Here is a 22,688-nt window from a genome sequence, read left to right on the forward strand (position 1 = left end):
TTTTGTGCAGATATAGCTAACCCAAAACTCATCTAACAATACCCTGATACACCTCATTTTTTGTGCAGGTATTGAGTGAAGAGTTGAAGTTGAAGACCCGTTGGATTGAAAATTAAAAGAGCAAAAGAGCAGGAGAAGTAATATCACGCCAGGCGCAAGAGTACCCGGGCCGGGCTTAATCAAGACAAAGAGCAACACACTCTGTAACTCAGCATTGCACTGGGTGAAAGAGTATTTGCGCCGAGCGTGCTTCGAGACAGAGAGTAATTACCCCTCTGGAAGACCATGCGCCGGGCGCGAGGTATAACGCACCGGGCGTGTAAACCCTATCCTGACTCGACCAATTTGTATTTGAGCAAAACTTCGAGGCTTTTCTACCTCATTCACACATTGGGAGACTTCTAGGAGCTATGGAAGGGATTCCCGGTGCTAGGGACCGTTCGTGTGTGGGTCTTTCCTTCTTATCTTCCATCTCTATTTTTGTTTCACCCTCATTGTTTTGAGCGATTTTACCCATTGTTTTGTGGGATTAGATGTAACCAACGTAACTCTTTTGTAATCTTCACATTATCAATGATATATATATATATATATATGTTGTTTCATTCATTGTTGTGTTATGTTTTTATTTTTAATGCTTGCTTTGGATTGATTCTCCTTTGCTTGATATATAGTACATTGGGTATTGGAAAATAGCCCTTGAAACTAGCTCTGAAACAAATACCTAGTGGAAAATGTATCTAGGAATGAAGCTTGACACAATAGTAGTCTTAAACCATAACCCGTAATACAGGTGTATGTATTGGATACTCAAGGAATTGATATTCACTACCTGCACATAGGCTCTTGTTCTAAGGGATTAGGTTTGAGTAAACTTATGGGCTGACTAGGCAATTAATGTAACAAGAGAACAAAGATTCATTAGTGTGAAGTTCGGTGATATCTGACCCCATAATCTTACAAAATCACAATACCATTTCTTATCCCTTCCACACACACACACAAATTATATTATAGTTTTGAAATTCCAATAGTCATAATCTTTACTTCAAATGCATGACAATCTATGAAAAATTGAAATTATTCTTTAGTCACAAATAGTCATTAAACGCTTGTTTTACTTAACTAGTCCTTGTGGATTCGATTTAAATTTACTACTTGAACGTCCGGTATACTTGCCGTGTTTGAGTCCGTTGTCAGAGTTAAAACGATTTATGATGAGAACAAAAGTTAATTCCAACGAAAATCTCAACAATTAACCTAAAAATCAAGTAGATCAGAAAGACGAAAGTGAAATCGATGAATAAATAATGATAAAAAACATACATTTATAGTGAAGTAAAAGATTCATGCTTGAAGATGAAACTCATTCCCATGACAGAGAGCGCTTCCTCATATCTAAGCTTCCAACGTCAACTTGTAAAGACTCACGAAGACAAAAGTCACCATGGGAAGATCAAAAACCCCATGCGTGGCTCCAAACCCTAGTACCACTTCACATTGCCTTGCACCACCTGAGGTTCTAATGAGAATGCCCACAAATTCTTTCCCTTACACTACCCATAACTTTTTGAAAAAAAAAGTGTATCCTACAAATGAAATAATAATATCGCAAAGCTACTGTCACACTTCGCGATGTGGTTTTCGACTTGTTAGTTAGAATCAAATGCTTCCAACTCCCCAACCACGACATTCCATTGAAACTCAAGGCCACTATCGGAATCTCTTGAGTGCCTTTGACAAAGCGAGGGTCAACAATTAGACTGACAAAGAAGTTGTGGAGATTTGTACCATGCAAGGGAGGAGGATGAGTAAGGGAGTGAACTAAACAATCTGCCTCTCTCAAACTCATATTTCTCAGAAAATAATGGAAAATAATCTAAAAAGGAGCAAAGAAATCTATGAGAAAATCTTTGTGAAGCCTAAAAACCACGTACGAAAGAGAAAAGTGGAGAAAAGTCACTGACACTTACTTTAATATTTTTCATCATCGAAAATACCCCTTGAGAAAACAGAAAATTCCAGTTAAACCTGTGAACAGTAAACTACAATAACTTTAAAAACTCTTAATTATATGTTGTATTTGATTTGATTTATTAGTTTATTTAATTAAAAATATCAAGTTCTATGACTTTTACACAGTCCATTAAGCATAACATACTAATCTATTTAAATAAAATAAGTATTTATTATATTTATTATAATATATTAAACTTATTTATTTATTTAAATAAAATTATTTATTTATTTTTGTGAAATATATTAATTTATTAAAAAATAATTTTATATCATATTCAAAAATCTTATTTCAAATTAGCTATTATCATGAAAGTCATATTAGACCTCAAAATAAATTTTACATCATATAAACAAGTTAAACTCCATTTTTATAAAACCTAATGTATTTGTTTTTACTTTATTTTTTATGTTTAATTATTACAAAGTAGATTCTTAAATAAATTTGAAGGATAAACAAAACTTTTAAGTAAATTAGATCACACCTTTAAATTTTTTTTATAACTTGAGTCAAGAAATGTGTAAGAATTAAAATGAAACAATTTTTTTTTAGTTTAAATGAAATATATTAAATACGAATAATTTTTTCACAAGATAATGAATTTAAGTATTTTTCATCATTTAAAACATTTTTAGACATTTTTTTAATGAAAGAATTTTAGAAATTCTTTTAACTTTTTAATTTATTTCAATTTATATTTATTATATTTATTTTGAAATTAAATAATAATATTTTACAAAATAAATTAATAATAATTAAAAATAATCATTAATGTAAAAAAATGTGATATGAGACCCACATACATTAATAAAAAAACTTTGCAAAACCCTCTGTAATTATGTAACCTGGACATCACAAGCACCCAAAGTTGAAACCAAGTTCTGAGTGACTCACAACTGACCCAGCTTCTCTTCTCTTCCCGGAGCGGTTCTCTACAATGGCCGATTCTGGCGTCACTAGTAACAGGAGGGATCCTATTAAGTCCTCAGGTGCGCTTTTATTCATCACTAGCTTTTCATTTCACGCCAATTCAAAACTCAAAAGCAATAAAAAAAATCAGAGAGAAATGTCTAGGTTCGTAAAACCCTGTTTTGTTTTCGAACAAATAACTAATCCAAGATATTCAATCGCGTGTCTTTGTTTCAGTTGGGAATGCCGCGGCTAGTAGGAGACGGCAGCATGCAGTCACAGTGGGGAAAGAAAGGAGGGAATCGCTGATGCGCGCGAAAAGACTCTGTAGGGTGGGCACTGGTGGTGGCGATGGCGAAGTTTCAATTGACAGTGACATGTTAATTGATGAAGAACAATCCATTTTGGAGTCTCAGACTTCCCTGGCAGTGGAAAATTTGAAAACTACCCTTGCTCTTCAGTAAGTTCTTCCGAGCTTATTGGGGCCTCAATGCGTGTCTTGCGGGTTGTTTTGGAATTAATGGTAGATATAGATTAGGAACATGCTTGGATACAAGTTTAGAAGTCTCTTCTACTAAAAAAAAACAAACTTTATTTTCGATGGGGAAACACTTAAAAGCACTTTCAGCTTTATTCAAACAAGCTCCAGGTGGTTGTGGGGAGGCCTGAAGCAGGTTTTTAGTATATTGTTTGTAGTTCATGATGAACTCCGTTGAGAGAAAATGGATATAAAGTACTTGCAATTGTGTGAAAAATAGTTTTAATTGAAATTTTGTAATGCTTAGGAGATTCTACATCAACTAGAGATAAAGTCAAAGTAGTATATATAAATGAGTGACAACTCTAATCTTACAAACCAGTTTTGTAGGGTTAAGTTAAACCAAAATTCTAAGATGATATTAGAGCTTATCTTAATAATTGTTGTTGGGTCTATTGGGTCATCCACTATCAGATCCTTATTGGACTACTCGCATATGTCTAGTCTTGTAAACTTCACGCTTGAGATGTTTAATTCTCGGTGTAAGAGGAGTATGTCGGAAATTGATAGATCTTAACTGGGTATTAAGAAAGATTTGAAAGAAACGAAAGATTGTTGTAAAATTGTTCTTGAACCCTTGCTGGTCAATGCAAAATCAGAAGGGAAGAATACAGTGATACAGGGCAAATTCGAGAGTGCCTATCTCTCCAGAATTATTCCACTATTTTCCTACCTACTTCTATGATTCTCTCATATTTATACAATTTAACTGCCTCCACAGATCAGCTATCAGTTAGTTAACATAATAACTAACTGTCCCCCCTTTTCCTCCTAACATAGACCCTCTTAACTATGGGCCCCCTATCAGAAATCCCATATTGACTGAAGATAAGGACAAAATAGTATATATAAGTGAGTGACAACTCTAATCTTACAAACTAGTTTTATAGGGTTAATCCTAAAACAAAATTCTAAGATGGTATTAGAGTTTATCTTAATAATTGTTGTTGGGTCTATCGAGCCATCCTCTATCAAATCGTTATTGGACCACTCGTAGATGTCTACTCTTGTAAACTTCATGCTTGAGATGTTTAGCTCTTGGTGTGAGAGTATTATGTTGGAGATCCCATATTGATTGAAGATAAGGCCAAAATATTGTATATAAGTGAGTGATAACTCTCATCTTACAACTGGTTTTGTAGGGTTGAGTTAGACTCAAATTCAAATTTTGCGAAAAACATATGATTAGCCTACACCACAAATGGGGTTGTAATGTTTTTTTTTTTTTTTTATAATTATTTTAGTCTTAGATCGGTCTTTATTAAATCTTTAGTACTATATTGTTTGTACTGAGAAAGGCTTCAATTATGTCAATGTAAGTGCTTATGTTCATCAACTTTGGCTTAAGCATTGCACTATATACATCTTTAATTGATAGGGGGAAGGGTGCAGTGAAGAAAAGAGTTGGGGCTCTTCAAGAATTAAGGCGCTTGCTGTCAAGATCTGAATTTCCTCCTGTTGATTCTGCTCTTAAAGCCGGAGCTGTACCCATGCTTGTGCAGTGTCTTTCATTTGGTTCTCCAGATGAACAGGTCTGAAGTTTCATCTTTCTTTGAATGTTGTCAATGGCTTCTATGAATGTTTGTACTCACAAAAGGCTTGAGCAAGCACATCTCTGTGCATGCTATGCAGGAAGAAATTTTCTTAATGCTTATATTTTGTGGTGAATGTCTTCTGCAGTTGCTTGAGGCAGCTTGGTGTCTCACAAATATTGCTGCAGGGAATCCAGAAGAAACAAAAGCTTTGTTGCCTGCATTGCCCTTGCTTATTGCTCATCTTGGAGGTGAGTGATCACTTTGAGATTCTTTTTGCATGTAAAGAAATGAATCACTTTTTTATTTATATTTTTACATAAAGATTAAGAGGAATTCTAATAGCCTGAATTCTTAAAGCATTTCTAGATATTTATTATCTAAAAGATAAAATAGTGTGGAGGGAACTTAGACATAATGAGACATAACTCTTCTCTTAAATGTCCACTCTTCATCTGTATTCAGCATTTATAACAGTTTTTCTTGAAAATTGAAACTATTTTAATAATTTTAGTATTTACAAATTACAATTACCTTTTTAAATTCATGAATGATTCTGTTCTGCAGAAAAGAGCTATCCTCCTGTTTCTGAACAATGTGCTTGGGCACTAGGAAATGTGGCTGGTGAAGGTGAGGAGTTGAGGAATGTTCTGCTAATTCAAGGGGCCTTACTACCTCTTGCAAGAATGATGCTACCCAACAGAGGTTCAACTGTTAGAACAGCTGCCTGGGCTTTGTCTAACTTAATCAAGGTTTCAAATACATCAATTGAAAAAGTTGCATATTGCATATGTTTGTTTCGGTGGTTGACTTTTTTTTTTTTTTTTTTTTTTTTTTTGTATCAATTCATTAACAATTGTTGTTCTCCTACTATATTTGTGTTACTGTATTCATTATCCATTTGCTTGTAGGATGGGGTCAATATTTTGTGAGATGTGTTATGTTGTCATCAGCTTTTGTGATTGCTTGTGCATTATGGTTTATGGAAGATCTCCATATACATTTTTTTATGTTTATACATGTTGTTGCAGTGACATGAGTTCCTTTCTATTAAACTTAACATGACTTCTGAATAAAAAAAATACACTGAATCTAAAAAACTTCATGACTTCAGTAGGATGTTTGCATGTAGGGCCCAGATCCTAAAGCTGCAACAGAACTGATTCGTATTGATGGAATATTGGATGCAATCATTCGACACTTGAAGAAAGCGTGAGTATTACTGTAGAATTACTTGTAGTATTACCTTGGTCCAGAGGTTTTAATCTTAATTCAGAGTATCAATATGCTGATTTTACTATCGTAGATTACTCATACAGATACTTTCTCTTCTCACCTTTTTGTTGTTTCAATTGCTACTTCAATAATATTGTTCGTGTATTACTATTATATATATATATATATATATATATAGAGAGAGAGAGAGAGAGAGAGAGAGAGAGAATAAAGCACAACTTTTATCATTGAGAAGGTTAAAAGACATCAATCATTTTTTAGTTCCGACAAATCTACTTGTTAGATAGAAGCTTGGAGTGCTCATTTCAGTTATGATTTATAAGGATGTTAGAAATTGAATTTTCCTTTCATTTTTTTTCTCCCCTTTTTAGATGTAGATCTTTTTGTCCATTAGCAATTTGTCAATTTTTATGATAAAATTTCTGTTTCCATTTTGGACTTGTCTGCTTCTGAAATTAGGCTTCCTTTTTGTATGTGACAATTTGTGTGTGGACATGCTAAGATTTAAATTGTTTAAATCACAAAATATGTTACATCCTACTTTAATTTAAGAGATAATTAGCTTTGGTTGCAACCAAACTATTTCAAATTGACAGCCTGTTAATCTTAAAAAAAAAAAAAAGTAAACTTGCGAGGATACTTCCCAAGGAGGCTGAGTACAACTTGGGTGATACATTTAACATGAGTAATAGACAACAATTTGAACTGAATATCAGTGATAGCTTTGGCTTGAACCTATTTCTCAACGATGAAAACCTTCCTAATTATTCTGTCATTTCTTTCCCCATTAAACTATTTCCTAATACCTATTGATGTTAACCAAATTTTCTTTATAATTTTTAAACTTATGGATGAAGTCCTCGAAGCTGAAATTTGTATGCCTATAACTCTTATGAGAATATAAGTTCACTTTCCTATAGGTTTATGAGCTTAAAATCAGAAGTGATGGTAATGCAAGTCCTCTTTTAGTATTCTGACTATATGGAAAACTTATTTCCTTGAAGTTTACAGAATTACTCTTCTACTCATTGAATATATACCCCTGAAAGGCTGCCCTGATTATTGTCATATTAATTATTTTTTCACCTCAGGGATGATGAATTAGCAACTGAAGTAGCATGGGTGGTTGTTTATCTATCAGCTCTTTCAAATATAGCCACCAGCATGCTGGTGAAGAGTGATGCACTTGAATTGCTTGTAAATAAATTAGCAACATCAGACAGTTTGCAATTAATGATTCCGGTAATGATCTCCACTCTCCACAGCTTTTAATTTTTTTTGGTTCATTTATTGTCAAAGTTTATCTCTCTACATCTGTAACTTTTTCTTGTGATAAGCATATACCGGTGCACCCAAATCCCAATGCTTATGTTATTCACATTGATCTGTTGTTTCTAATAAGAAAGGGAAATCCCTCTATAGGTTTTGCGAAGTTTAGGTAATCTCATTGCTGGTGATTCCCATGCAATTTATGCAATTCTCATTCCTGGACGTGAAATTACAGGCTAGTAAATTTTCTTTATTTGCTAAAATAAACACGTGCATTTTGATCAAATAGTATGGATCAAATTCTTATATCTGATTTTATTATGACATTTTCAGATAATGCCATAGAAGTTTTGGTAAAATGTCTGAATTGTGAAAACAGGGTCTTAAAGAAGGTATAAAATTTAATTTTTGATTCTATGAATATAACTTTGGATCAATCACGATGAGCTTTGTTATATACGCAGGAAGCAGCCTGGGTGCTGTCTAATATAGCCGCAGGTTCTGTTGAGCACAAGCAGTTGATATATTCTAGCGAGGCAGTGCCTTTGCTATTGCGCCTTCTTTCTGCCGCTCCATTTGATATAAGAAAGGAAGTGGCTTATGTGTTGGGCAACCTTTGTGTTGCCCCAACTAAAGGTGATGACAAGCCAAGTCTGATCCTAGAGCACCTGGTTTCACTTGTTGGAAGAGGATGCTTGTCAGGTTTTATTGATTTGGTTAGATCTGCTGATATTGAAGCTGCAAGGCTAGGACTTCAGTTCATAGAGCTGGTAATATATTTCAATGGTTGTGTAAATAATTACTTAATTTATTATAGTTAGATCAGATCTATTTACATGGTTTGATCAGAATCAGGCATAATAGTTTGTGTAATCATGATTAAATTCCATCTAATGGCAAAGAGCTTACCAAGTTCGAGACCTCCTGGTTGTTTACGATTTCTTGTGTTTGTATGTAGGTCCTCCGGGGGATGCCAAATGGTGAGGGCCCAAAGCTTGTAGAACAAGAAGATGGAATTGAAGCCATGGAAAGATTTCAGTTTCATGAAAATGAAGATTTAAGAACTATGGCAAATACTCTAGTTGACAAGTATTTTGGAGAAGACTACGGGCTTGATGAACAGTAGGGGTCAGAATAGCGTAACCCAGTCTTTTTTGTCCTTGTAATGCATGCCTTGCCTCAGCAGCTGTCAAATATAGAGCACAAGTTATTTACTGACATTGCTGATGGATGATTCTTTATAGAATTCCTATAGAATCTGTATCTTGTACTGAGATGTTTGATAAAATTATCAAGGGCATGTGGTTGTACCCCTTTTTGTGGGCCTTTTCGTATGAGTATATACACGATAGACTGAAATGTAAATTTTTGTTTGTAGTTCAAGGTTATTATTTAGTTCCTAAGAAAGATACCAGTTTTCTCCCTGAACTTGGATCCTAGCTATTTATTTAGTTTGGTTCAATTGAACCTTGACTGTATAATGCAGTCCAAGCATTTCGACTGGTACGATAATTGCGCATGGATGTTTGTTAAATTTTCACCTGAAGACTCAAACTAAACACATTTTCAAATTGTGCACACTACACTACTATCAGAATGAGTGTGAACACATGATTGTAAAAACACTTATTTCTTCAGTCGATCAGGCAGGCCTAGTAATACGATGAATGATTTGATGTGCAAAATATGTTTACCAACACGTTTCATTGTCAGGAGCAGGGTATGCTCGCATCGATTAAATTTAAGGTGTTAAATATAGGCTTTTAGCCATTATAAATTTATAATTTGAGTGAAACACAAAAAAAGTTAGGTTTCTGTTTAGTCTTCAGTTATGAGTACCTTCCCTTCCCTTCCCAATTTTCGTGGCTTTATATCAAAAAGTTATTTTCCTTCAAAGAACCACATGTTCCATACATATCAAGGAGATTGTCCATTTAACGGTTGGATTTTCAAAGATGTCCATGGATTTACCTGCCATATTCAAAAGATACAAAGTCAAAACCAAGCCAGATTAAATTGGTTCACCTTTCGTTTCTATCTGGATGTTAAAACTTTGTAGGAATGGAATTCTTTACGTGCTTCATTGCAACCGTGTTGCTTGCACATTAAGCTTACGTAAATGTTGCATGATAACTAGTGAAAACGTGTGTATATCGCTTTATGTGTGTGTTGCTTGCACATTAATCTCTATACACCCATACTTTCACCTTATCACCCTCCTTTAAGAAATCCAAATCTCTCCTAATGTTGGAGATTATTCTTGATTAAGAAGTGTGACAATTTAAACGGTCCAAACCCAACCCACTGTCACAATCACATTTTTTTCAGCAAAATCACAATTATTTGACGAGATTCCGAGGTTCATTGTTAAATTATTTTTGAAAAAAATTAAAAATCCTCCCTGATACACTACTGGTCAACCGTAGAGAATAATTAGACCCTTAACCACAATCACTAATATTAGTTAAATGGCAGAGAACATATTCTTGACACAGATGGGTGCCGCACACCAACTACTATTTGGTGTAGATAACAACAACTCTTGCCATCACACAAGCTATTTTTATTTTTCTATTTTTTCTTATACTTCAAGTGACATACAAGTGAAGCAATACCTTACCAATGAAATACCTACACAAATGATTTAGTTTGGCAGTACCAATCATAACCTTTTACAGTTTAAACGTTTTACATAACAAATGTGTGGTGTCCTTAAAGCTTTGATTTTATAGTGCACACCCTTCTTCATTTCCTGCATCTATACATTAATTAAATTCTCTTGTCAACAAGTAATTTTAATCCACTGCTAAAGATTGCTCTTCCGGTTGTTATTGCTGGTAAGTTTTGGAGGGTTTGCAGAAGATGGTATCACTAGAAAGATCAAGAAAGAAAGTTATGAAATGGAAGAAAGTCATGGTGCATTTTTCTCTGTGTTTTGTGATGGGGTTCTTCACAGGCTTTGCTCCTATAGGTAAATCTTTATTTCACAACCATGTTGCTGCTTCAAATAGGTCAGAATTTGCACCACAACCTATTGAAGTGTCACACATGACAACGAATTTCAATAGAAGTTGGATAGCTCCAACACCAGAGGAAACATCAAAATTGCATGCAAAACTATTGCCCCAGTTGAAGCCTAGAAGGCCTATTATCATTGTAACTCCAACAAGCACAAAACCTCCCTTCCAAGCAGTGGTTTTGACAAGGTTGGCAAATACCATAAAGCTGGTTCCTCAACCATTGCTGTGGATTGTTGTGGAAGGGCAAACAGATTCTTCAAAACTTTCAGAGACACTTAGGAAGACTGGCATTATGTATAGGCTTTTGGTTTCCAAGGAAAACTTCACTGACTTGGAAGCTGAACTGAATCACCAGAGAAATCTTGCACTCAAGCACATTGTGCATCACAGGCTAAGTGGGATTGTTCACTTTGCTGAGCTTTCCAATGTTTATGATCTCGAATTCTTCCAACAACTAAGATATATTGAGTATGACTCTTCCCCTTCTATTTCATGCACCAGTCCTAGACTTATAGTTCTATTATTATTATGATGATTATGGGTTTGCTTAGATGATTTTTTCTAAAAACCAAAAAAAAAAAAATTATGAAGAAAAAAAATGAAAGGTCTTAATGAATCAATAAGAAGAAACTTTTCAGTGAAAACTAAAATAAAGTTACACGAATAAACGTGTATTTCACTTTTTAATAAAAACTTTCTACTTTTAATTTTTTAAACCGATGTACTAAGAATTTTGATTAAAATTTTTCAAAAAGAAAATAAGTTTCTCATAAGCTAATATCTAAATTTATTTATAGAATTTCTCTCTTATTAACTTTTACAAAATATTTTTTTTTAACTTATAAATATATTAATTTTAGTTTATAGAAAAATTTATGATATTTTTTCCTTTTATTTTCTTAACTAAAAGTGTTTTTATTTTTATTTTTATAAGGATTGATTAATTGGTGTATCTTTAGGAACATGTTAAGAGAAGGGGAAAATATTGCTAATGGGCGAAATGGGGAAGCTCAAAAAAAATAATAAAATTGAACTCTAGACACTAGAGGTATACCAATGAGAATAGTAACTATAATCCTTACAATCATGGACTATATTTCACGCCTGCAATGTGGTTTAAAAGTTAGAAGTGACATGAGAAATGTGCCCCTTAATGATTTGACAATTGAACAGGGTATTTGGAACATGGCCAACTGCATTGTTAGCAGCAAATAGGAAGAAAGTGATAATAGAAGGACCTGTATGCGATTCTTCACAAGTCATAGGTTGGCATTTAAGGAATATGAACAATGAAACTGATACCATTATTCCTCCCATTCATATTTCAAGTTTTGCATTCAACAGTTCCATCCTTTGGGACCCTGAGAGATGGGGTCGCACTTCCTATCTTCAAGACACCTCTCAGGTACATACATATTATATAATTCATATTCTATATCCAAAGTATTACTATGATTATTATAAAAAAAATGGGGTGTTAATATCTAAATTGTTCAACCACTCAATCATGCTCAACTGGCATTTTTAATTTTAATGCCATAATAATTTTTTCTTGTGTTTGTCTATTCAATTATGAACTTAACAGATAATAGTTAATAAATAGCTTCAAAACTCATGTTACAATGAGAAATTAATAACACTAACGTACGTGTAAAAAAATTATTCTTGTATGGTCCAAAACATGATAATACTTGCTCTGCCTGAATCTTGAGCCATTACTTACGTTTACTTAACATTTGGCCAACCTACAACTACTTAAAAAAGTGCTAATGAGAAGTGGACAAAAGAAACAGTGACATATTAGGCAATATAATGACATTTTGATTGAACATTTCAACTAATCACAATTCTAATTATTCTAGTGTTGTCTACCCTAGCATAGTGTCACTGTCTCACTGATAATGATTGCATTCAACTTCTGCTTACTCCGGGATATACATACACCGACAGAAATCACAACATTCTAGTATCATTCATAATTCATATATACAATGCTTGGTGAATTTTTTTTACATATTGTTAATAATGTAAGTTATACATTTAAAATAATTAATTATGATTGTCTGATAGTATAAAAACTAGAAATACATATCTATGAAACTCATTATTTCTAATTTGATTTTGTCAGAATTCCATCAAATTCGTGAAGCAAGTTGTTCTAGAGGATGAAGCAAAGTTGAAAGGAATTCCCCCAGAGGATTGTTCCAGAATCTTGCTTTGGCGTTTCAATTTTCATGGGCGTACCACTTCAAATCATAAAACTTTCACTACTGCATCAGATGGTATCCCAAAGTAATATGCAACATTCCTGATGTGAAGAATTCATTCATTATTTTTTACATTTACAAATATCTTCTATGATTATAATTTTATACATCCTTGTTATTTTCACAAGTTTTGTTAGTGCAAGTGTCATTTCTATGTTTTTTGGCATATAAAATTGAATTCGACTTCACTAACAGGTAGTGAAGCACTTTAAAGAATAAAAAAACAATAATAATCATGTTAATTGAGATTGCAATAAAACTCACACATTATATTTTTTTTTCATTCTGCACGGGTTTTTTAATAAAAATTTTATCTTAAATTAATTTAACTCAATCTAAAAATAAATAAAATTTAGTCAAATATTATTTTTATTCAAACGAATCAATTTTAGGTTCAATATATTAATTATTTGTGTCTAATTCGTTGATTTCTAACAAAGTGATATCTCAACAATTAATTTTTCAACCAAAAACTATAATTCAATGCTTTATCTATAAAATACATCTCACATTTTAAAAGAATCAAATCCTAGGTGTAAAAGAATCCTACAAACTTCACGTGGTTAGATAACAATACGAGTTCCATGAATGTTGGATACAAATGAGGTTCACTTATGACTTATTTGATTTTCAAATAAAATGAATTGTGTATTTAATATTTTGATTAAATTGAGTTTTGGTTATTTTGTTAATATGCTGTTTTTGTCCATCTACTTTAAAATAGAGACATTTAACTTATTTAATTTTAAAAATACAAAATTTTAATTCTTTTGCCAAATTGATTATCAAATTTTAATATTTATTTATATTTAAATGATTTAACATTTAATAATATGATATTTAGAGATTAAAAATTATTAAAAAAATATTTAAATATTTATTCATAAAATAAATATCAATATAATTAAAATTTATAATAAATTATACATATAAATAAATATTATATTTGAATATATAAATTATATTTAAATTTAGTATAAATAAATATTTTTAAATATTTAAATTATATTTTAAATTTGTGATAAATAACTTGTATTGTAAAAAATATTGTTTTTATTTAGGTGATAAATGTAACAACCCGTCATGGTCTCTACACGTAGTGAAATTGCATTACTACTAGTGAACTAAGAGAAATATTAAGCTGAATAACTCATACATACAGGTATAAATAAGAATGTCAATAACTAAGTTTCTGGTTATAAAATAGAACACCATATGTGTACAGTCATCCCAAAAATAATATTTTCTAGTGTCGATCAAGCACAGACAAAATCGTTACCCAAAATGGTAACTCTAACACGAGGATCAAAACTCCCCGTCTCGCAGCGGTCACCTCAACTCCAAGCTAGCCCTGACCTGCTCCCATACCAAGTATGATCATCGCAGTTCCACCACATGGAAACAAAAGGGTAAGCTAGAGTTCAAAAATCAATCATACAAGTACAGACAATAGTCTATACCACAAAATCATCCAACTATCAATCATGTTCATAGAGTCACACCATACTCTATCCAATACTACTCATGCATAAAATACAATCCATCAATCATGAAGCCAAACACCACACACTTCATCATATTAACAATCATGCAATAAATGCATCTCATGACAGATATTAATGCATATCAATCATCATCACAAACGACCATACAGTTCAACATAAAAACCCAACTCATTCATACAACTTAGAAGCAACTTTAATACAACAACAACAACAATATACAACTTAATATTTAATGCGTCATCACACATGTACAACTGTAAGATCTCCAACAACTAAGGTTGAGCAGTCTAGGTGGCATAAAACCCTACCGATCGAATCCAGCGTTTGACCTATCTCAACCAGGTCAGGTATGGAACAGCGTTAGGAACTCCGAAGAGAACCAGGTATAGACAACAATAGGCGATTGCTCAGGTGTGCCACTTAGACTTAGAGGTCCAGTACTACTATCAGGACAGAAGGGTTTTGGTATGAGCCTACCACGGCCTTGGCTAGCATCACCAATCCACATGTGGAGTTAGCCCACCCACTGTCCTCCAAGTACCACGCACCCTCCAGTACCTAGTCAAATACTACATCTCTAACTAGATACCTTACTCAAATTGGTCATTCAACCATGACATGGATCGACTATTTCCATGTCGCCCACACAGTACTAATGGATTCAACTTTAAAACAATTTTCAACTTATCACCTTAGTACTATGTATCTCAACATAGGACATATATCTTCACCATATGTCCCTAACTTTTCAACTTTACAACAATAGATACCATAACAACTTTACAACAATAAATATATGGCCGCTTGTAATCGGTATAGCTCGGCCTGACCCCTATACCGTGGTCGCTTTGTACACGTGTGCCTCGACCTTGCCCACACACGGGATCAACTAAGTCTTAGAGAAGAACAACACAATGTCCACTCCAAGGGACAACTTCCCAAGGAGGGTTTATCAACAAATTGGGCTCTCAGAGCACCACAACTATCTCAATCCACACAATGGGATGAGCAACTTCGAAAACATCTCCCCTAGTCTTAATGATCAACAACTCATCATCACAGCTTAATCAACTTAACAACTTAAACAACATACAACTTTTCAGCAATAGACATCTTAACAACTTTACAACAATAGGCATCTTAACAACAATTGATGGAACTAGGTGAGGAGATTGATGATTCCTTCACTTGCTCCATGCTTAGGACCGAAATGCACTTGAGGTTGACACTTGAAGATCTCTGAAACTCCATTGAAGAACCTTCATAGGAGTAGAAGTCTTGCTAGAGGTTCGGTTACTTCTCTTGGATGGAGAAACTTGAAGAACCTAGGCTTAGGTTTGAAGAACTTTGGAGGATTTCTTAGAGTAGAAAGTCCCCACGGTTTTGAGACTCTTGAGTTGAGAGAAAATCTGAAGATTAATTCTCATTTATGTCAAAAGTGATTACAAATGAGGTATTTAGAAATATATAGGGAAAGATAGCTTGTAGGAGAAGCTATCCTTAACCATGGTTCACTAGGAACCATGGTAGAGTTAGCTTTAACTCCTACGGTTTAGGTGGCTTCTAGGAGAAGCTAACCTTGACCATGGTTCACTTAAGAACCATGGTAAGGTTGGCTTAACCTCCCTTGGTTTAGTAGCTTGCAAGGCAAGCTTCAAAAACCAAGAGGAGGGGCTTTAGAAATCCGGCCAAAGGAACACATGTGGGCTAGGCGGCCTTGTTCTCAAAATGCTCCATGAATTAATTTGAAAATCCTTGATTTGGGTTAGCTAGGTTCATCATATGATGATGAGGCCTAGCTAATTCAAATCTATAAAAAATTAGGAGCAAAATGAGTCCAATATGCAAAATTTTGCCTAGGCCCAACTCAGGCCCAATTTCTAAGCACACTCCCTAGCTTTGCTAAACGTCACCCCCTTTTCCCTACTGAAAAAATACAAAATAAAAGTATCAACTAGGGAGGTTAAATGGAGTTAAACTCTCTAAGTAATACCTTAAAAACAATATACAATCACTAGGAAAAAGAAAATAAAGTGCCTCACAATACAAAGGCAAAAATAACCTATACAAAAGACTATGCATGAACTGTACAATATAAACAAGTAGAACTAAGGCCTTCTCTTCATGATAGAGCATTCCAAGTGAAGATTACCTTGGGCCTAACAAGCCCATTAGTCTTCTCAAGATCCAGCTCTTCCTGTATCCTCCTAGCCATAGCTCTGGTCATTGGGCCCTTGGCCCATGGTCTATCAACAATAGACAACTTACAACAATACAACAATAGGCATTATATACCAGCTTGACAACTTCTTATTCAATTATACAACTATGCAACTTTAATAATTTTAACAACATGCAAACAACTTAATTAAACGACCTATATTCTAGCTTCCATCACCTGAAGATTGACTCAAAATAGCCAATAACTGAGAAGAAGTAGAATTCTCTTTCGAAGCTCAACCCGAAACTTCAATCCTCCCAAAGCAAGCTTCCTAAACTGAATTTCAAGAAAAGACAAAAGACATTAGTGATCTAGAGGAGAAAAGGAATCATACAGAGAAATTTGAGAGAGAAAGGAGCTCACATACCCAAAGTCCTTCTCTCTAAAACTTCTCTTTAAAAACCTCATTTTCTCCTCAACCACACAACCCCTATTTATAGAAGTTCAGGAGTGGCCAGAACGGCCTGTTCCAAAACCAGAACGACTCGTTCTGCACCCCTTCATATATGTGCAAAAATCACATGCAGAATGGCCTATTCTGAAACCAGAACGACCCATTCTGGGACTCATCCAGAACAACCCGTTCTCCATCCAGAACGGCCCGTTCTCCATCCAGAACGGCCCGTTCTCAACTACGATTTACAGGTCAATTTAGTAATTTGGAACGGCCCGTTCCAGATTGGGAACGACCTGTTCTAGGCTACTAAATCACCCATATTGGACTTTTGGGTCTTCTGAAATAACTTACTAATAACTTACTACGTTTCAATAAATTATTTAAAAATATTAATATTTAACTTATAAATAATTATGATAAATAAAAATCAAAATAAATAAGTTAAAAAAATTTCTATCTTCTCGTTAATTTTTTTTTTTAAAATACGTACAATAAATGTTTGTGTTTAATATATAAAGATAAATTAAAAAAAGTTATAAAAATATTTAATTTTAAAAAAAATTGCGGATAAATGAGGGAGAGTATTTTGAAATAATCATACAAAAATATTTAATTTTTATAAATAATTTTACACATGGATTTAATTCCATCTATACAATAATGTAAACCTTTTATTAAAAAAAAGTTAATAGATGATTTTTATTAAATGATCTTGAGCAAGTCGGTTTTTTTATTAATAATTTTTTAATAGATTATAAATAGATTAATAAATTATTTTTAATACATTTATTGAATTTTGAATAAAAATTTATTCTATCTATCTATTTGAGAAGCCTGAGTTAGCTTGTATAGACCCAATTCAGCCCAAAAATATTTCTCATAATTAATTTTTATCTTAATTATATTTTTTTAATCCTTCAAGTATCACAATTGTGTAATTTTGATTTTCAATGTTCTAATCGAATAATTTTAGTCATCTAAATTTTGGTCATGTATCACATTTATACAATTTGACCTACTTAAATTTCATACACTATAATTTTCATTCATGTATTAAAGATATATATTTATTATTACTAAAATTAATAACATATGTAATTTAAATAGGTAAAAAATTATATAAGTTTAATAATTGAATGGCTAAAATTATACAATTATAATATTTGAGGACCAAAATTGCTTAATTAAAATTTGAGAAACCAAAGTTGCATAATTAAATACTTAAAAAATTAAAATTATTCTATTAAAATTTTAAAAACTAAAATCGCACAACCATGATAGAAAAACATATTTAAGTTTATCATTTAAATCAACCATATATTTATTGATAGAAAAGAAAGGGAATCAATTATAAATCTCTCTTTACAAAGAGGAAAACACAAGCATGTTTATCTTTCAAGATTGACTTTGAGAAGGTGTATGATTCTGTTAGTTGGGATTTTCTTCAGTTTGTGATGGAGTGGATGATATTCCCTTGTAAATGGAGGAGGTGGATAACATAATGTTTATCTAGTGCTTGGGTTTCTGTTAATGGTAGTCCCTCTAGTGAATTTGGGGTTGGTAGGGGGTTACGACAAGGAGATCCTTTAGCACTTTTTTATTTCTACTTGTTGTGGAGGGTTTGAATTCTTTGATGACTAAAGCAATTCAGATGGAAATTTATAAAGGTTATTCTTTTGGTCGACATGGTATTCCGATCTCTCTTACAATATGCAAATGCTACTATTTTTGTGGGAGAGGCCTCTTGGAAAAATGTTTGGGCCACCAAATCTGTTTTACAACTATTTGAGTTAGTAGCTGGGTTGAAAGTAAATTTTCACAAAAGTAAGCTTTTGGGAGCTAACATTGATTTGGAGATACTAGGTCCAATGGCTAATTTTTTGAATTGCAAAGTTGGCCATTTTTCGTGTTCTTATTTGGGTTTGTTTATTGGGGCCAACACCAATCGGTTGTCAACTTGGAAAACTGTTATTTCTAAGGTGGAAAAAAAGGTTGACTAAGTGGAAAGGAAAACTCTTGTCTTTTGGCGGAACACTTGTCCTATTGAAATTTGTTTTAAATTCAATCCCGATCTACTTCCTTTCTTTTTTTCAAGGCTCCTACATATACCATTTCTCAACTTGAGTCTTTACTTAAAAATTTCCTTTGGGGTGGGGATGATAAGCATAGGAAAATAGCTTGGGTTTCTTGGGATGATGTGTGTAAAGAAAAACATCACGGGGGTTAGGTGTGAGAGATTTGAGATCTTTTAATTTAGCTTTATTAGGAAAGTGGAGGTGGAGTTTTTTAGTGGAGAGAGATTGTTTGTGGATTAAAGTGGTCACTTCTATTTATGGGGCAATGACTTCTTTGAATAGGAGAGGTGGCCGTAGAAGGGTATCTAGGTGGTGGTATGACCTATGGAATATTGAAAAGGGTGCAACAACTACTGTAATTGGTTTTCTAAGGAGTGTGTGAGAGTAGTGAGGAATGGTAGGAATACTTCTTTTTAAAGGGATTCTTGGTGTACTACAAAACCTTTTTGTGAGAGGTATACTAGGTTGTTTTCTATCTTTAACAATAAAGAGATGTTTATGGCGGATATGAGAGTATGTAGGGAGGGAGAGTATGGATGGAATTGGTGTTGGAGGTGGCAATTATTTCAGTGGGAGCAATCTCAGTTATCACTTTTGATGTTGGATCTAACATGTGTTCAGATGAATGATACAAATGATGATTCTTGGAAGTGGTCAACTGATCCAAGAGGACTTTATTCAGTCAAGTCAACTTACTATGTAATTGTTAATGCCTCTATTTTTGCAGAAATCTCTCTTCATAAGTTCATATGGTGTAGGCTTGTCCCTTCCAAGGTTTCTTGTTTTGCTTGGAAGGTGATGCTTGACAGAATCCCAACCAAAGTTAATCTTGTGGAGGAATTTGTTATTGTCTTCAAATTTTGGATGTGTGCGGTGTAATCAAGGTCTTGATACCTCTTGCCATATATTTTTTAAGTGTTCCTTTGCATACCAAGTTTGGATGTTGTGTTTGGAATGGTGTGGCCTCTTTACTACTCATCAAAATAATTTCATATCTCATTTTGAGCAGTTCTTAGGCCTTCCTAGTTGTGTTGCCAAAAATCATTACAAATGGACGGTGATTTGGCTGGCTACAATATGGAGTATTTGGTTAGCAAGAAATGAAGCTATATTTGCTAATAAATTCACATCTCCAAAGGATCTAGTTGAATTGATAAAACTACGCTCTTGGAAGTGGCTAAAAGCTAAATATTTTGGTTTTTACTATCTGTTCTCTTGTTGGTCAGGACAACCTGCTACATGTCTTAATCTTTATTAAGTTGTCAACATTAATATCTTTGGTGGTTTTGTGTAACAGCTTCTGAATTTGATTTTTTAATGGTCTTTACTACTACCTCTATTTTCCTTTATTTGTTGTGCGGTCAAGATAGAGATGTTTTTTCATCATTATGCTCGGCTGATGGATGGTGAGGTCATGAAGTATTAGCTTTTTATTTTTCTTAGTGGTTTTGGTTGACTTTATTTGTTTTGGATTACTTTTAATCTAATTTTCTTGGTTATACCTTGTAGGCTACTTAAGAGGCTGAATTTATCTCTCTATTTTTTATTATTTTTTGTAACTGTTTATGCGTTGGAATACTCTTTATACTCCATTTTAATATATTTGCCTAGAAAAAAATTATAAATTTCTCTTTACATTATTAAATCAACATTGTCATAGATAATTCTTTAGTTGTCACTTTTTAAACAATTTATTTATAAAATAAGCAGTGACTTGAGGTTCAATATACATGATAGTCCATTTGGTCTAAATAATGGATGAACCCATGATGCAACTGTTGGATGAAAACAATACCTAAATATATAGGACTGCTAATATATATTTATGAACAGTGGATCACATGTTGGCTTGAAGCAAAGTTACATTATTGTTATACCGAGATAGAGTATTACATAGTCCATGACAATGAGAAACTTTAAGCCCTATACTAGAGAATATAGCTCATCTCAAAATCCTATAAATACAATTTGTTATAGCAGCTAAGAATTTATTGCAGATTAATTTGGTGGAATATCTACTAATTGATGGTTTGGGTTTACATGGTTCATGTACAGGCTTCATGCCTATACACTAATTCACCTGTATATTTATAAAAGAAAAATGAATTTATTTAAATATTTTAAATCAATAATAGTATAAACTATCAATTCTATATGAAAATAAATGTGTTTAAAATTTAAAGAGAAAAATTATTAAAATATAATTAGAGTATATAATTAGTAAAATACTTTTGAATACAAAGTACTAATGATAAAAGTTTTTACGTCCTAATAAAATTCACTTAACATATCAAAATAAATATAATAATTTATATGTTTCTAGAGTTAAAATGGTTATCTAAATATTGCTATAAATAAAACAAAACAAGTCATACAATAATCATATTTCAAAAATAGCCTATGTCTATCTATTATAAGTTTATACATATTATTGGATTATTATTTTTTTGCACTAAAATAATTGAATTGTTTGAGATATATTTAAATATTTATTCATTACTTAAAAAAATCAATTATGATAATGTTAAATGGTGGGTAACCTAACTAGTAATCAATTCTTCAAAGAATCAAATGAATAGGGAATAGTTTTTGGTACATAAAGAGAAAGAACCAAAAGAGGAAAACAAAAAGGACGGAGTAGTCTTCTTGGCAACTCATCTGCCACATGATATGCATCAGATGGAAAACTCCTTCAGAATTGGGACCTATCTTTGACAAATAATGGTTTTCAGAACATGTTACATTTAAAAGATAATGTGGAACAAATCTTCCACTTGGATGGATACCATATATACGAAGAAATTGTTTTGTGGAAATTAAGAGCTTCATGACAAAACAACCACATGAAATAATTTGATATTTTGGGGAGCTTGGCTTTCCAAATCCATTGCCAATAATCCTCACCCAGAGAAGACTGTTGAGCCAAAGATTCCCATTGATAGGGAATATTATAAATTATCTGAACAAGAATAATAAATCATACAATAAATGTTTTTGCATACTATTACTTATGTATTTGGGATAATTAATGAAATTTGTAAGATTTTTTATATAAATTATTTTGTGCATTTAAAAATTTGAAACTTATAATAATTTTTCAACAACTTTCTCTTAAAGAATGTTATAATCAAATTACGAGTTTTTTACTCAAATAATATATTTTTTAAAAAATATTTACCTAAATAGCAACTGTGCAAATTTATTTTCTCAACTAGCACTATTTACTGTTTACGTATTTTTTAAATTTTTGCTTTCGTTGTAGGTTCAGGTTATCTGGGAATTTTTCATCTAGAACGGCCCGTTCTGCATGTAGCCTCGTAGTGTTATTTTTGCATCTAGAACGGCCCGTTCTTAAACCAGAACGGGCCATTCTAGAGTTGAGTTTTTCACATAACCTAAATGTTGGAACGACTCGTTCTATACTAGGGATTTTAACCCTTTTTTGTAGTTTGGAACAGGCCGTTCAGCTTTTGGAACGGCCCGTTCTGGCCAATTTATGCACTATGCTTTTTTCTTCTTCAATGTAATATGAATTTTAATGTTTAGCTTATAAACTATTATATTTATACATTATTTGGACATGTTTTCGTAGTGTGATGTGTAGGTTATCCATATTTTTCATTATTAGACACAGTTTGACTCGTACAAGTTTCAAATCTATTAAGACAAGGTCCCATTATTATCATCTCGTGTTTTTAAGTT

At 32.8% G+C, this 22,688-nt stretch overlaps 2 protein-coding genes across 2 annotated transcripts; both read left to right on the top strand.

The window, feature by feature from the left end:
- Positions 1-2,847: 2,847 nt before the first annotated feature.
- On the top strand, positions 2,848-8,929 carry LOC109808474 (importin subunit alpha-9). Its single transcript, XM_020371499.3, has 11 exons — positions 2,848-3,006; positions 3,164-3,386; positions 4,843-4,996; positions 5,145-5,247; positions 5,564-5,748; positions 6,129-6,208; positions 7,324-7,474; positions 7,655-7,736; positions 7,835-7,893; positions 7,966-8,271; positions 8,460-8,929. The coding sequence occupies exons 1-11, from the start codon at positions 2,955-2,957 to the stop codon at positions 8,625-8,627; spliced, it is 1,563 nt and encodes a 520-aa protein (XP_020227088.1). The 5' UTR covers positions 2,848-2,954; the 3' UTR covers positions 8,628-8,929.
- Positions 8,930-10,157: 1,228 nt separating this feature from the next.
- Positions 10,158-13,071, top strand: LOC109809341 (beta-1,4-xylosyltransferase IRX9). The gene is made up of 3 exons (XM_020372618.3): positions 10,158-10,989; positions 11,695-11,926; positions 12,650-13,071. The coding sequence occupies exons 1-3, from the start codon at positions 10,364-10,366 to the stop codon at positions 12,815-12,817; spliced, it is 1,026 nt and encodes a 341-aa protein (XP_020228207.1). The 5' UTR covers positions 10,158-10,363; the 3' UTR covers positions 12,818-13,071.
- The last annotated feature ends 9,617 nt before the right edge of the window (positions 13,072-22,688 follow it).

The sequence above is a fragment of the Cajanus cajan genome, chromosome 7 (assembly GCF_000230855.2).
Source record: "Cajanus cajan strain Asha chromosome 7, NIPB_CcT2T_4, whole genome shotgun sequence".
Classification (NCBI taxonomy): domain Eukaryota; kingdom Viridiplantae; phylum Streptophyta; class Magnoliopsida; order Fabales; family Fabaceae; genus Cajanus; species Cajanus cajan.

What these genes read in the sequence shown, in the direction of transcription:
- LOC109808474 (XM_020371499.3), top strand. Translation starts at nt 2,955, where the DNA reads ATGGCCGATTCTGGCGTCACTAGTAACAGGAGGGATCCTATTAAGTCC. An exon ending in TTGGTTCTCCAGATGAACAG is followed by an intron (nt 4,997 to 5,144) that starts GTCTGAAGTTTC and finishes TGTCTTCTGCAG; the next exon opens with TTGCTTGAGGCAGCTTGGTG. An exon ending in GCTTATTGCTCATCTTGGAG is followed by an intron (nt 5,248 to 5,563) that starts GTGAGTGATCAC and finishes TCTGTTCTGCAG; the next exon opens with AAAAGAGCTATCCTCCTGTT.
- LOC109809341 (XM_020372618.3), top strand. Translation starts at nt 10,364, where the DNA reads ATGGTATCACTAGAAAGATCAAGAAAGAAAGTTATGAAATGGAAGAAA. An exon ending in CAACAACTAAGATATATTGA is followed by an intron (nt 10,990 to 11,694) that starts GTATGACTCTTC and finishes ACAATTGAACAG; the next exon opens with GGTATTTGGAACATGGCCAA. An exon ending in ATCTTCAAGACACCTCTCAG is followed by an intron (nt 11,927 to 12,649) that starts GTACATACATAT and finishes TGATTTTGTCAG; the next exon opens with AATTCCATCAAATTCGTGAA.